The sequence below is a fragment of the Solanum pennellii genome, chromosome 1 (assembly GCF_001406875.1).
Source record: "Solanum pennellii chromosome 1, SPENNV200".
Lineage (NCBI taxonomy): Eukaryota > Viridiplantae > Streptophyta > Magnoliopsida > Solanales > Solanaceae > Solanum > Solanum pennellii.
In genome coordinates, this window is record NC_028637.1 from 95,131,899 (window position 1) to 95,148,293 (window position 16,395).

A 16,395-nucleotide genomic window follows, 5' to 3' on the forward strand; every position below is an offset into this window, starting at 1 on the left:
TCTAAATTGAATGACTTGACACAACTTTTTTTAAAAAAATAAAATTTTTAAATCTTATAATTTTAAATTTAAGATATATCAAAATATTTTTTAACAGTGCGATCTATATAATGACAGTGTCTTATAAAAGGAAATACATTTTTTTTTGAAATATATAAATGACTAAGATCAATATTTCTTGGTTTGGAAAAATTACTGTAGAAGTTTCAAAATTACAGAGGTATTAAATGCCTTGAGCAATAATTTTTTAAAATTCAAAAACTAACCTAACCTGTTCCCTTTACATACATATACACATTTATGAGAAGTACCAGTACTTCTTTACTGCTAGTCAGAAGACAGTAGTCCTCCATTATTTTTGACTTTATTAAATTTTAAAAGAAGACATAAAAATCAATAATTCCCAAACTTTAGTACCTCAAAACCTTTTTGTTTATCCTCATAAGGAAAATCATAACCTTATCAACTCTTCATTTTTATTTTACATGTCATTCTATTATTAGTTAAAAAATTATTTAACCAATCTTTCCTATACAACTCTAATGTGAATTTGTCTTTTTTTTTTTAAGTATTTCCTTCGTCCCAAGTTATATAATTAGTTTTACCTTTTCAATTTTGAGAGACTATCGTGATCGTGATTTCCTTTAATATTTTAAATATACGATTCAAAAGATCATTTTTACTTTTTTAAATTTTATGTCAATTAAAATGAGACGAACCAATTTGATTCAAATTTTTTCTTTTGTTATTTCCAAAGCTAGCTAGTTACAGGTTACTGGTTATACCAGTTACCAAGATTCAAATTGGATTCTTCTTTCTTCTTATTATTTTATCACTACACATTGCAATATCTTCTTCACACTAAAGCCAACACTCCTTTCTTGAAATTTGTCACTTAAAACCAACTTTCCCTACAAACTTTTCCATCCATTTTTCTTGCAAAAACCAAAAATGGGTTTTCTCTCTGTTCTCTCTTCCATTTTCCTTTTCATCCTAATCCTAACATTCCCACAACAAAGAGTTTCTTCTGAAACCATTAATGATAGTACTAAAACATCTTTATCTTTGCTTATGACTATCAAAGCTTCTCTGGACCCAAAAAGCCTTATTCTTTCATCATGGTCACCTACTTCTACTGACCCATGCAATGATTCTTTTGAAGGTATTGCTTGTAATGAGTTTGGTCAAGTTGTTAACATTTCTTTGCAAGGCAAAGATCTTACTGGAAAAATTCCACCTGAGATTGGTCAGCTTCAGAGCTTGTCTGGATTGTACTTGCACTTTAATAAGCTACATGGGGTTGTACCTAAAGAAATTGCTAACTTAACTCAGCTCTCAGATTTGTATCTTAATGTGAATAATCTCTCTGGTGTTATTCCTCCTGAGGTTGGCAACATGTCTAGTCTTCAAGGTAGGTTCTTTTTTGCTTTGTTGTTTTGGTTAGTTATGGTAAAAAGCCTCAGTCTTGATGATGCTTAGTTTTGAGTTTATTTGAATGAGTGTTTGAACTTTGCCAAATAGATCTATAGCTCTATTAATGAAATGGGTAGCAGTCCAAGAAGTGATAATGCTGTTAGTTATTGAGTAATTTCACAATGCCTATGTTTTTTCTTGAAAAAAGATTTGATTTTTAGTACTCATTAGTCATTGTAAGTCCATATTAAAAAGTTTTCTTGAAGTAATCTTTTATGGGGTGATTTTTGTTCCTATGTAGCTTACAGCTAGGTGCTTAGAACATGAAACACTTGAAAAAACCTCTACCTTGGTTTTATGTTAAGCTTTTCTGTGTCATTTGCCCTTTTCTTTATTGAGTTGAGCTTCAATATGGGCTAATACTTGAAGAAAGTTTCAACTTTCCTGTCAAACTTGCAAATTTCTTAGTCTCTTGTTTGGGTGGCTTTTTCTGCAATTTTTGGTGGAATGAATCTCAAATAAAAGTAGCTGAGCTCCGTTTGTTTTCTGATTTTACACAGTATTGCAACTATGTTATAACCAGTTGACTGGAAGTATACCGAATCAACTTGGGGTTTTGAAGAAACTCAGTGTTCTTGCTTTGCAAGTCAATCAGTTAACTGGAGCAATTCCTGCAAGCTTGGGGGATTTGGAGATGTTAACCAGGCTTGACTTGAGCTTCAATAATCTTTTCGGGTCTATACCAGTGAAACTCGCGGATGCTTCAAAGCTTGAAGTTCTTGATATCAGAAATAATACCCTTTCTGGCAATGTCCCTCAAGGTAGTTCTATTTGATTTTCTTGATAGTACCTTTAACCCTATTTCATTGCTTAATATGCTTATGAAATGTAGAAATCTTAGGTTTTTTGATTCCCCCAAATATCAATCCAAATGTTTACTAATATTAGACATTATAGTAGAACTAACTCTCTTTTTGGTCTTTTTGTTTGGGGCAATCAATGAAATGAAGCCTTGAAGAGACTGAATGAAGGATTTCAGTATGCAAACAACCCTGACTTGTGTGGAATTGAATTTTCTTCCTTGAAACTCTGCACTGTATCTAGTCTAAACCAAAACAGACCACAACCATTTGAACCTGGTTCGAATCGTCTCCCCACAAAAGACATTCCAGAGTCTGCAAATGTACAAACAAAACAGACGAGTCAGTCAAGAAAATCACAAACTGCTGTGGTTGTTGGTGTTATTGCACTTTTTGTTGCAGTAGCAGTAACTGGACTTTTCACATTTTCGCTGTACCGTCGAAGGAAACAGAAAATTGGAGGTACTCTTGATACCTCCGATAGGCGACTCAGTACTGATGAGGTGAAGGAGATTTCTAGAAGAAGCGCGTCGCCCCTCATCAGCCTGGAATATTCCAATGGCTGGGATCCTCTAGGCAAAGGCCGAGGTGGAAGTGCTTTCTCTCAGGAAGTATTTGAGAGCTTTATGTTCAATTTGGATGAAGTTGAGTCAGCTACACAGTACTTTTCAGAAGCAAACTTGTTAGGAAAGAGTAATTTCACAGCTATTTATAAAGGGACATTGAGGGATGGGTCTGTTGTTGCTATTAAGTGCATTTCCAAGACTAGTTGCAAGTCAGATGAAACTGAATTTCTCAAGGGACTAAAACTCTTAACCTCATTGAACCATGAAAATCTTTTGAGATTGAGAGGGTTTTGCTGTTCAAAAGGTAGGGGGGAATGCTTTCTGATCTACGATTTCGTCCCAAATGGAAATTTGTTGCAGTACCTTGACGTGAAGGATGGAAAACGAAAGGTTCTTGATTGGTCTACCAGACTTCGTATAATCAAAGGCATCGCCAGAGGTGAGCTACTGTTTGATTATTGTCTCATGTTTGATGTTTTCATTATAGTTCTTTGACACCAGATTTGAATAACAACATCTGTTATCTATTGTTAATAGGTATTCATTACTTGCATGGAAACAAGGGAGGCAAACCTGCTCTAGTACATCGAAATATATCAGCTGAAAAAGTACTTGTCGATCAACACTACAACCCATTGCTCTCGGATTCAGGTCTGCACAAACTACTAGCAGATGACATTGTCTTCTCAACACTCAAGGAAAGTGCTGCAATGGGCTATCTAGCTCCAGAGTATACAACCACTGGCAGGTTCACCGAAAAGAGTGATCTCTATGCATTTGGCATGATCATATTTCAGATTCTCTCCGGCAGACGTAAAATCACCCCTTCTAATCATCAAGGGGCAGAGTTGTGCAGATTTGAAGACTTCATTGATCCAAATCTTTGGGGAAACTTCGTTGAAGCTGAGGCAGTTCAGATGGCAAAGGTAGCTCTACTTTGCACGCACGAGTCACCAAATCAGAGGCCAGACATTGAAATAGTCATGCAAGAACTGAATGATGTAACCTTCAGCAAGTCGTGAAAGCTATTGCAACAACATCCAAATTCTCAAATGACCATTAGGAGCCTGATACTAATTTCTTACTGATGCCAGAAGTTGGCACCCTTTTCCCATCCTTTTGATCCTGCATGACTTGTGCTTGAGGACGAACACATGAATGTCAGGCGCCTGTTCTATATAGTTAAGTAAGTACTAATGCACCTCGACGTAGGTTAGCCTCAAGTGATCAGTTCTCTTGTATTATGTAACTTAACCATAACTCTAAGCAAGTCTTCTCCACTTGCAAACTAGTGTACCAGAAGCTAGTGCAATTTCTATTTAGTTCATGTATGACCTCTTGCTAAATGGAGTACTACCTTCATAGTACAAGTCATGTAGTTAATAACAAAGAGATCACTGTCACATTTCAGCCTTTCTTGTTATCAAGAAGTAAAAAACACAAAATCATATGAAATACAACAAAAAACAGTAACTCTACCCCATCTGCAATCAAATAAAAGGGAATAAAAGAAAATAAAGAGAATATATAGAGAAATGGAGTATCCTAGGCTATAAATTTTGGACATATGTCAAATTAAGCACTCCAAATTGATAATACAGAATGGTCCAATTTACTCTCCAGAATATGATGTAACCAAAGTCAAGATGGCAAAACAACTTCTTACTTTAGCTAACATCCAAATTCTTCTAATCCCAAACATGTGATCTTCTGACGTTTGATTCCACCACCACAAGTTTCCAAACAAGTAAATAAGTATAAAGTTTTGGCTGGAACTAACAAGTACATAATGTCCATCATCCAAGGGTGAAGTTCACATACTTAGATTATGTGGTTTTCATTCTTTACGAAACAAGAACAGGAAAATAATACACGTTTAGTTTGGATTTAACTTGTATACACTGACAATGTAAAATTTTAGCTATTTTCAGCTAACAAATTCCACTTGTAATAGACAGTTATCTTTAGTGTATAGAAGTTAAGCTATTTCAATATTTTATAGACGAAGATAGGCTCTCGTGACCACTGACCAGAGAAGCTACTTTTTATCTTCCACCACTTTCTACTCTTGTGTTGCCTGTGAGTATTTTTTGTCCTTGGCAAAGTTGTCACCCTTCTCTTGGACCTTCTACTAATCATACTGTAGGGGCGGGGCTTCTTTCTGTCTCAACTTATGTGACATTATTTAATTAGATAAAAAATTTAAAATAAGAAAAAACACTCGAAATTTGTGATCCAAAAACAAATCTTAGATATTTGTATAATCGTAGGTATCTCATGGGAAGATAAAGACGAACTAGAAAAGAAAATGTCTAATAATTGCAGTATGATTTTTTCTTTTTTTATTACTATGAGCTAAAATAATTCTTGGGAGTGGGAACGTATGGTGGCTAAGGAAATTCAGAGCTGTAGCCTATTGGAATAATATGACTTTCTTTGGTAGGCTAACTCTAGTTTCCTACTCAAGTTGATATCATGTATAGGGGTGGCTACACATGTTTGCCTCACTGTAATTTGAAAAATTTACCTACATGTGTATGTCCTAATTGAAATAGTAAACCTTGGTAGGATTCCATCTTGGTAATTCTGAAATAATATCTGATCATTTTAGATCCTTCATTGATAACTAGTTTGAGAATCATTGTTTAAGGCATAGGGGAAGTTCATAAAAAATTGTAAGTATAGCCGTTTCAAAATCAACTTCAGACATACGAGTTTGAAGAAGGTAAAAGAGTGTTTAATACAGTTCTATTTCGAACTTCTCTTATTAGATACATTGACTTAAAAATTTACAAACTGCAGGATTGTTTTTCCTGGTGCTTTGCTAATTACAGAGGGACAGCTTTAAATAATTTCCCTGTCCAGAGCTAAAAGATGCTAATGACTAGTTAAATTTGGATTCCTGAATGGAGGTGAACTCCTCGATCACGAAGGAGAGACCTCACAGCTATACACAAACCATCTGTAATGTGGAATAGATTTCCTCAACTTGATCATGCGACTTGTCTCCCACAGAGAACTCATGGACAATTCCTTGGAGCTCAATCCTACTGCTGCCAACAGTTTTCTTCAGGTCCTTTTCTTTCATTATTGTTCGAACCCTTCTAACATAGTCCCACTTACCAAATTGAGCATATATGTTAGACAAAAGCACGTAGGAACTTGAATTATGAGGATTTAGTCCAACTAATTGCTTATCCATTGGGTCTCCAATGTGGACGTTTTCTTGATTCCTACATGAACTTAGCAATGTTCGCCAAACTACATCATTAGGATGGATTGGCATTTCATCGACAAATTTTATGGCCTCTTCTACATGCCCTGCTCGACTAAGGACGTCAACCATGCATCCATAATGCTGGAGCTTAGGTTCCATATGATGTGCCCTTCTCATGATCTCAAAACAGATCATGCCTTCCTTTACCAGTCCAGAATGACCACAAGCATTCAAAACCGCGATAAATGTGATATCATCTATATCTAGTGAAAGTCTTTCCATCTCCATGAACAATTCAAAAGCTAGGTCCCCAAAGCCATGAATAGCCAAACCACCAATCATAGCATTCCAGTGATCAACGGTTTTTTCTTGGATGTCATTGAACACACCCATTGCACTATCTACACTGCCACATTTTGCATACATGTCTATCAAAGCTACACCAAGCTTTCCAGCCACAGGAAACCCCTTCTCCTCTATATAACAGTGCAGTGCAATCCCTTCGTCAATATAACCTAACTCTGAAACTGCAGAAAGCGCAAGCAACGCGGTGGTGCTATCAGGAGCAGGACTACTCTCTCTTAACATATCATGAAACACTTTTAATGCTTCAAGGCAGTGGCCATTCTTGACATACCCAGCCATAATAGCATTGCAAGAAATCACATCTCTTACAGGCATGTCATCAAAATAACGTCTGGCAATATCAATCTTGCCGATTTTTGCATACCCATCAACCATTATTGCCCAGCTAACAACATCCTTCTTCGGTATCATGTCAAAAAAAGCAGTAGCCTTTTCAGCATTTCCACTTTTAACACAACAATAAAGCATCAAATTCCAAGAAACCAAATCCCTTTGGGGCATTCTATCAAACAGCTCCCAAGCAACATCAAACCCTTGATCCAATTTGACGTACCCAGTCAGCAAAGCATTCCAAGAAACCAAATTCCTCATCTCTATTGGCATAAAATCAAACAAACGACAAGCCACATCAAGCATTCCACATTTCACATACCCATCAATCATTGTATTATACGAAACAGAGTCTCTCATACACATTCTATCAAACACGTGGTGACCATATTCAACAAACCCACACCTCACATACATGGAAATCAAACAATTTTGCAAAAACACATCAGACCCAAATCCTATTTTCCTCAATAACCCATGAACCTGCATTCCTCGCTTAATAAAACCCATTTTTGAACACGCTTTCAAAACTATAGATACAGAATACTCATCCACAAAAACCCCATTTTCAAGCATCAAACAGAACATTTGAAAAGCCTTATACGGGTCATTTCCATGTGAAAATGACTTCATTATCACATTCCAGAGAAATGGGTCTTTTATATTTCGCTTTGAACAACAGAAATCGGCCGAAAAGAAGAGAAACCGGGCAAATTCAACGATGGGTGTGTGAGGGGAAGAAGATAACTTCAAGATAAGTTTTGTGGTCAAAAATGGATATTTTACAAGTCCTGTGGTTATCAATTGAGCATGAATTTGATCAATGTCCTGTTGTGTTTTGCATTTCTGGGAGAAAGTCAGTGTTGGGTGTGCTAAGTTCCATGCTTGACTTGAATTTGCTGCAAGAAGCATCAGTTTTGGTGCTTAGAATTCTTTGTTCTTGAGATATGTATAAAGAGTGAAGTGTGTGTTAATTTCTTTAACGGCCAATAAAGCGGCAAAGGATTGATGTGTGGATTTTGACAGTAATTGGGCTATAACGAATGTAAAAATATGGGAACTACGTAAATAGGCGGAGCAACACTAGTAAATCGCCTAAAGTTAAATTTTTTAATTTTTTTTTAAATTTGAATATAAAAATCAAAGGCCTTAAGCCAAATTTTTTAAAATATTTTTTAAATTTGAATATATATTTTTATAAAGTTTATTATAGTCAATAATTTAATTTTTTTTGAGACATAGTATTCATAATTTATCAAATTTCTATTACTTTTTTACTCTTTTTTATAAAAAAATTATTTTCTACAAATAATACTCGATATATTTAAAAAAAGGACTTGTAACCTATTAATTTTTTAAAAAAATGAGGCCTCTCAAATTTGGGAGCCTAAGGCGACTGTTTTTTTTACGAAGTTGTAGAGTCGCCCCTCCGTCACTGTAAATAGGCAGCAAAATACAAAATAGTTACTCTCTCCTTTTAAAAAAGAGTGCCTCTATTTCATTTTTAGTTTGTTTAAAAAAAATGATCATTTTTTTGGCAATATTTTAACTTTAACTTTCCACATGATAGGTTTAAAATCACAAGATTAAAGGACATTTTGATACTTTTGACATAACTTTAATTTAGAACCACAGATAATTTTTTTTTTCTTTTCTTAAATTCTGTTTCAAGTCAAACTAGGTCATTATTTTTGAAACGGAGGGAGTATAATTTTATGCTTGAAATGTTACTACCAATAACATTTCGTTATTTAATGTCAATCAACTTTTATATATTACATGGTTGATTTTTGTAAAAAATAAAATATAACCTAAAACAAATACATTTTTATTATTTTTGTAAAAAAAATTTAAAATATTAATTTTTAACCTAAAACAATTGTTTCTAGTTTAACGAAAATTCGGATCACCTTCCGTCTTTGAGGTTTGGGAGGCCGATTTTGAAACAAATCAATTCAACAGAGTATTCAATTTGGACGGATTTATTATTGGAAAAATAACTTAAATACACAACTATAAGTTTTATATTCTCTAATTTTCCCTTCTTTTTTTAAATATTACATAATTCCCTTTTTTTTAATTTTAGTAGAAGTGTATAGATACATAACATTCTCTCTCCTATAATACACAATTACCCAATATAATGCCTATTTTTTCTCCATTAAAACACTCATTCTTCTAAATCAGTTTTTGGATTTTGAATTATTAATTTTAATTGAAACACCCAATTTTGAAATTTTGAATTTCAAAATTCAAAAAATTTGAAATTTCAAAAATCTGGACAATTTCTCTTTCTTGCTTCATCACGTTTCCAGTTCTTCTTTCTCCATCATCGTCTTTCTTCTTCTTAACCCAGCATCTTTTATTGGTTTCTTCTTTTTTTTCTTAATCCATCATCAGTTCTTCTTTTCTTCCCTTTTTTGTTTTGGTTAATTGTTCTATTACATCATAGTAATGGATCCGTTAATTAATAGAAGGATATATGATTCCGACGATGAAAATTGGAAAGAAAATAGAAAAAAGTCTTTGCATGATCCTATGAATTTTCAGAAGGATTCAAACAAAGACTCTGGCGAAACATCAAAATCAAAGGTTGTCAAAATACAACAAAAAAAGAAAAAAGAAGCAGCAAACATTGTTGTTAGGCCTACATTGTTTCGGGTTTGTATTTTTGTACTTAAAACTGTTGTTGAAATTATAAAAATTTTTAAGGAATCCAATATGTATCAAAAAATCATGAAAATTATTATCATGTATCAGACAATAGGTTTAATACATGAGTACTAAGTGGATTATAATGTTTAGTCTATGCTTTGACACATGAACTAGATGTGTATCATATGATTTCCTATGTATCAAGGGTTTTTTAAATTTTTTATCATGTATCAGTGATTAATTTCAATAAATGCGCCATCAAGTGTGCTTGCTGATACATTTTGAATCAGTGTGTATAGTGTTTTAGATGATGCATTGATACATGAATTTGTTGTGTATCATAATATTTTCTATGTATCATGAGGTTTTGAAAATTGTTATAATGTATCATTCACTAAGTTTAATAACTGCGTCGTCAACTGTGCTTGATGATACATATAGAATCAGTGTGTATAGTGTTTAGTCGATGATATAATCTTTGATTTTCAAAATTTGAAATTAATATCCAATTACGTGCTGATTTAATGCTGATTAATGATCTGTTACCGTAAATTGAGCTGTTTTAGTTAACAAGATTAAATGTACCGTTTTTTCCCATTTTTTTCTTAACAGTTTAAATTACCATGTATCATTTACCATGTATCACTAGAGTCTAAAGTATCACGGCACAACAATTTTAAGGGATTTTTAGTAAATACTAAATTTGTCGGGACAGAGTGTAATTATTGAATAACATTATGGGATTCCTTAAATTTTTACTTTATTATTTTTGTAAGTGGAGTGTTCTCTGCTGCAACATAATTCAGCAGTTCCTCTTTTCGCCAGGTGATTAAATGTTTAATTTAGTGTAATATAATTAATGTTTGTGAATATCTTTTTAGTACTAACATTTGATTTTGACTTATTTAGGTATCAGGTTGAAAATAAATTATCATAACTAACAACTTAAAATATTTAAAAATCATATTAAAATTTAATTGTCTATCTAAATACTATCCATGTTACATAATATGAGACAAAAAAATACATACATATTGGGCCTGTACTAGTACGAGCACTTGTGTCTAGTATATATATAAGGGAAATAGTAAAGGGAAACTTACATAAATAAAAAAATATTTATCATTTATATACAAAGAACAATTTATTATTCACATATAATATAAGTTTTAATGATGGATAATACATTTTTCATACATTTTAATACGTTTATAATACATTTATAATACAATGCGTCAAATTTTTACCATACAAACATAATATATTTCAAAAAACAATTATAATTTATATATATTGCATACATAATTTACTTTCAATTCATATTGCAGATTTTACATAATATTGATAAATGATAATAAATAAAAACTATCACTAAAATCATGTAATTTTTCCAAGGGAAAAGGCTCTGATATACCCCTCAACTTTGTCATTTAGAGCTGATATACCCCTTGTTAAGAAAGTGGCTCATATATACCCCTACTTGTAAACAAATGGCTCACATATACCCATTTCTTCTAACGGAAATGAAAAAAAAATAATTTTAATCTAAATTTTTATTATTTTTTTCTAAAAAAAATATAATCTCATATGAGTAAATGTAATCCTCGTCAAACATATTTTTTTGATTTTTTTTTATTTCAATGACTAATTTATAATTATTATTTTAATAATCAAATTTATTTATGTTTCGCTAATATTCTTGTAAAACTTATTGTAGATGACCAAAATTTTTTTCGAATATGAAATTAAATTACAATACACACAAAAAAATAGTTTAATTTTTTATTCTTTAAACTAAGGAATGAAAGAAAAAAAACAAAATAAGAATAAGAAATTCAAATAATTATAATAAAAGAATTCAAAAAATAATTTATGTATGAAAAAAATTAAAATATACCTTGAACTTTGATAGAAGAATCATATATACCCCTAAATAATTTTTTTAAAAAAATTAGAAGTAATAAATATAAATTTAAAACTAATTTTTTAACTTCCGTTAAATGAAGGGTATATGTGAGCCATTTTGTATGACAGGGGTATATGTGAGCCGTTTGTATAACGGTAAGGGCATATATGAGTCACTTTTATAACGAGGGATATATCAGCTCCAAATGACAAAGTTGAGGGGTATATCAGACCCTTTTCCCTTTGGAAAAAGTAAATATTCTGAATTTCAAGGGTTTGGGCCTGTAGGCCTACGGGCGAAATGATTGTGCCTGTGGGCCTAATACCTATAGCCTATGGGCCTGATAACTACTGCATATGAGTATATATGTTCTCAATACTATGCTTGTCAATAATTTTTTATTTTTTTTGTATATATGTGTGTAATCTTTATATAAATACAAATTCTTGTTAGTTATAATTTATATATGTTTTATATGAGTATATATGTATGTTTTTTTTATATATATATATATATATATATATATCAAATCTGTATAAAAATAAAATTTTGTATTAATTGTAAATTTTATATAAATATGTTCTTTGTGTTAGGTTTGTTATTGTATATGTATACTAATATTTAAATCCAGTCTAATGACAAGAAAAGCGGAATATTTTTTGCGAAATAGAATTAAATGATACAGTGCTATATCGTTTAATTTAATTTAAATAATTGCTATTTCATACCATTTTTCTTCTTTACTATTTTCTATATTAAAAATAAAATTCACATTTACTTCTCTATTTTAGCATATAAAAATAATTATTTTTTTTCTTGCTTAATCCTTAAAATTATTTTATTCATTCTCCAAGTCCAATAAAATTACATATAATTAGTATGGATATTATGATAAAATATTTACTTTATTTATGTATATTTTTTAAAAATAGTGTAAAATCTATTATATTACAAATAAAAATAAACGGTTGAAAAATTTATATTCGTATAATGTATGCGACGAAGCAATAAGTGCATGCCATATACAAGTTTCTGAATGAAAAGTTTATCCTTTGATCGTTTGATTAATTCAACTTTCAAAATCTTTCTTTTTTCTGTTTTAATTCACATGGCGTCACAATATTATACATTACTCTTATTTAATATTTTTGCTGTCCCATATTTAATATTTTTGCTGTCCCAATTTATATGAAGTAGATCATAAATATGAGGATCAAAATACTAAGTCAATTATAAAGCATTGTAATGTAACATAGCTAATAATTAAAAAAAAAAGTTCAAGAAAATTATGATCAAAGAAAAAACCATTTTACTTTTTGAATAGTAACACATTATATTTTACATTAAATAAGAGGAAAGGAATGTTAGCTCTTTTAATCACTTAATAGTGGTAACTAAAATTATTTGATGTAACATACCAAATATTTAGTTGTTCCTATATTTTATATGTTTATGTTTCTTCCACCAAATTAATTATGGTTAATCTTTTAGATACGTTGTTATTAGGACGATGAAAGGTTACGTTTGAAGAAAATTTATATCATAAGTATAAATTAATGACTGAAAGAACATTTCAGAATGTGTAACAATAAAATAAAACATAAAGGAAAAAATCGACCTATTGAATGTATAATATCCCTTAAAGAAATTATTCCCCTCTACTACTTGAGATTTAAAGGAATGAGTCACCTCATGATAGAGTTTTTCTATTTACCAGTGTATTGATACAAAAACAATGGTGTCAATGAACCACTCAACATGAGCACAAAAAGAAAAAGAAGTAGTTCATAAAATTCTTTGTTTTAAAATGAGAAAAAATTTCTCTATTCATAGACAACAAACAGTAGTGTGAACAAATGTTTATTGTGTCTTATCGAAAATGTCACAAATCTTTGAAAAAATTACAACCTTTCGAAAATGTCACAATCTTTCATAAAAGTCACAAATTTTATAGAAGCCACAACTTTTCATAAATTTTTTTAAGCTAATTTTAGAAATAAACAAATAAAAAGGAAATACTGATTAAAACAACTTAAAAGTATTTTTGAGGAAAAATAGAAAAGAAAAAAGGAATGTTAATCTCCATTTTAAAAATTGTTCATTTTGTTTATAACCTAAGCGTTGAACAAATTTCACTTGTCGATATTATTTTTATCGTCTATCGATGAAATTAATCCAGGTCCGCCATTAAAATATCCTGACAAAGCTACGTACTAGCAAACAACTATAGACACTACAATTATCAATTTCCCTTCTTATTTACAAAGTCTAGACTACTCTGAAAATTGAAAATTAAATGTATATTTACAACAAAGGCTACCGGTCAACGAAGTGAGACGTACAAGGTACATATAAATTCCACCTAAAGTAATAATGCAAAAATATCTTGTGAGATAATCGAAGCGTGAACAAAACCAACTGACTCGAACAACCATATTATAGTACTTTAATTTGTATTTGGAGAAGTGCTGACCCTGTAAAGATGTTGTTCCCCAGTGCATTCATCAACTTCAACAACCCAATGACTCCTCCTTCCAACACCAATATTTTTACCTTCTAAAACCCTAATTTTACTAACTAATAACCCTTCTCCAATTGGTAGAAAATAACCTTTGTGATCAAAACTTAACTTATGTCTTTCATGCAGGGCATTGTACCCTACAATAAATGCACTTTTAACACTAACACCTTGTTGTGCTGCTTCAAACACTTGTTGAAAATCCTCCAATTTGCAATCAATTAGTACAAAATCAGCTCCTTCATAGTTACTAGCCAATAATTTTTTAACATCATCACCAATCACAAATTCAACAATTTTTGCATAGTCTTCCAATATTAATGTTTCTTTTATTGCATGCATTTCTTCCTCGCTACGTAATATACACACTACCCGGCCACCCGTTTGATGAGCCGCTGCTACTAACCCTAGTAGCGCGGATCCAGGGTGGCCGGTACATGCCATTACCATGAGTTGTGAATTATTTCCACCCGCCATAGCTGATATAAACTCCGTTACATCAGGTGCTTTTCCTCTTTCACCCTATATTTTCCATAAATTCAAAACATATTTTTTTTAGTATATAACTTTTGAAGATATATACAAATTCTACAAACGATCTGGACAGTAAAGATTCATATATTCAATTCAAACGTGTATCGAATTAAGCTATACTAGTAGTAATTATAATAAGTAACAAATTATACTTACCATTTTGAGAGTTGTGAGAAAAGCATTGGTAGCATTTTCAGTAGACCAGCAATCCATTCACAATTATGTTATTAGTGTTTTCTTTGGATTGTTTAAACAAAATTTATAGGAAGAGCTTGATCTCAATTTATAGTCAAGGAGACAAGATTAATTAATTGTGTTCCATCGATTCTTAATAAAATATTTTTTTTAGGTTAAGTTAGAATAATAATTGCATAGGAACAACTGAGGAAGGTATTTATGAGAAGATTCTGCCATTTAATTATTGAATCAAGATCTCAAATTTATTGACTAAACTAGTACTTTCTAAACAGTGTGTTACTTAGGAGTGTATTTTAAGCGTTCATTTTTACTAATTCAAAATATTACTTTTACCTCTCCATTGTATATATATAAAAAAATGATTGTTTTCACTATTTTATCCTTTAGATTATTTATTGATTCTCCAAGTCCAATGAAACTATACATAATTAATATGGATATTATGATAAGATACTTATTTTATTTAGGTAATTCTTTAAAAGGGTGTAAAATCTATTATAGACAAATAAAATGAACGGCTGAAACCCTATACATACAAGATACGAAATATAAATATATTTTTTTTAAATATAAAATTTATATTTGAAATATGTAAGAAAAATATTACTCCCTTCGTCCGGAATTATTTGTCATGGTTTCTATTTTTAGAGTCAAACTATAAAAACTTTGACTAACATTATAAGATGTATTTTTTTTATCATATTAATGTGCAAAAAATTGCAATTTATAGACTTTTCATATAGTTTTAGAATGTCTAATTTTTTTATTTAAAATATCGAATTAATGTGATTTAATTTAACTTAAAAAATTAGTCAAATTAACTTTCGAAAAGTGTAACATGACAAACAATTCCGGACGGAGGATTACAAGTTAACATAGCTAATAATTCAAAAAAAAAGTCTGAGAAAATTATGATCAAAGGATAAACTGTTTGACTTTGAAAATTGTAACACATTAAATGAGACGGAAGGAATACTGAATACGTATTGACTCTATTTATCATTAGTAAATTAAAATGATTTGATGTAGGCATAGCAAATAATTAGTTGTTCCAATATTTTATATGTTTATGTTTCTTCCACCAAATTAGTTATGGTTAATCCATTCGATATGTAGTTATTAGGACGACGAAAGGTTACGTTTGAAGAAAATTGATTTTTTAATATTTTTTGGTTAGGTCAAGTCACATGATTCAGCTCAACTCTTTTTAAAGAAAAAAATATTAGAACTTCTATTTGTTCTTTTTCTCATGCATGCTTTCATTAGATCAAATTAAAATTGTGGTCTTTTTCTTATGAAAAAAATAATAATAATCACTTAGTCTCTGAAAACGGAAAGTCTCTTTCTTCTAATTTTGATTTTCTATTGCATGGCAATAAAGAAAGATATATAAATTTGGAGTAGATAACACCTAGCTAAATTACTAAAGTATTTATATAGATAATTATTTTTTTAATTGAATTAGGTTGGTTTAGACTTCAACCAAGTAGGTAATGCAGCACTAATAAGTAATAAGTGCTCTTAATCCACAATTACGTATTTCTCAGTACTCCTAATTAAATGACACATACAAACTTTTAATCTATTACGTATTCTTTTACCTTTTCCTTTTCAACTAAAATATATGACATTACTTTAATTTTGCTAGGGCTAATCTATGATGGATTAATTTTTTTTAATAATAAATAAGTATAGACAATTGGGCATACATGAACTCTCCAAAACTATTATATTTTTTAAAATAATGGTAGTATCCCAGCTAGCGTGATGCATTTCGTCGATTTTAGTGAATATATATTTATTCAATAGATAAGATTGAAATAGGCTTACAC

General features: G+C 30.8%; 3 protein-coding genes across 3 annotated transcripts; 1 reads left to right on the top strand and 2 right to left on the bottom strand.

Annotated features, from left to right (window-relative positions):
* The first annotated feature begins 841 nt into the window (after nucleotides 1-841).
* LOC107008196 (BRASSINOSTEROID INSENSITIVE 1-associated receptor kinase 1) lies at nucleotides 842-4,222 on the top strand. Its single transcript, XM_015207124.2, has 4 exons — nucleotides 842-1,411; nucleotides 1,974-2,234; nucleotides 2,424-3,278; nucleotides 3,377-4,222. Exons 1-4 carry the CDS (start codon nucleotides 952-954, stop codon nucleotides 3,859-3,861), a joined length of 2,061 nt encoding a protein of 686 aa, XP_015062610.1. The 5' UTR covers nucleotides 842-951; the 3' UTR covers nucleotides 3,862-4,222.
* Nucleotides 4,223-5,570: 1,348 nt separating this feature from the next.
* Nucleotides 5,571-7,787, bottom strand: LOC107016468 (pentatricopeptide repeat-containing protein At2g45350, chloroplastic). Its single transcript, XM_015217110.2, has one exon. The coding sequence runs from the start codon at nucleotides 7,662-7,664 to the stop codon at nucleotides 5,787-5,789; it is 1,878 nt and encodes a 625-aa protein (XP_015072596.1). The 5' UTR covers nucleotides 7,665-7,787; the 3' UTR covers nucleotides 5,571-5,786.
* A 5,811-nt stretch (nucleotides 7,788-13,598) lies between these two features.
* On the bottom strand, nucleotides 13,599-14,958 carry LOC107031512. The gene is made up of 2 exons (XM_015232920.2): nucleotides 14,522-14,958; nucleotides 13,599-14,353 (listed from the first exon to the last, which is right to left on the bottom strand). The coding sequence occupies exons 1-2, from the start codon at nucleotides 14,576-14,578 to the stop codon at nucleotides 13,760-13,762; spliced, it is 651 nt and encodes a 216-aa protein (XP_015088406.1). The 5' UTR covers nucleotides 14,579-14,958; the 3' UTR covers nucleotides 13,599-13,759.
* Between the last annotated feature and the right edge of the window lie 1,437 nt (nucleotides 14,959-16,395).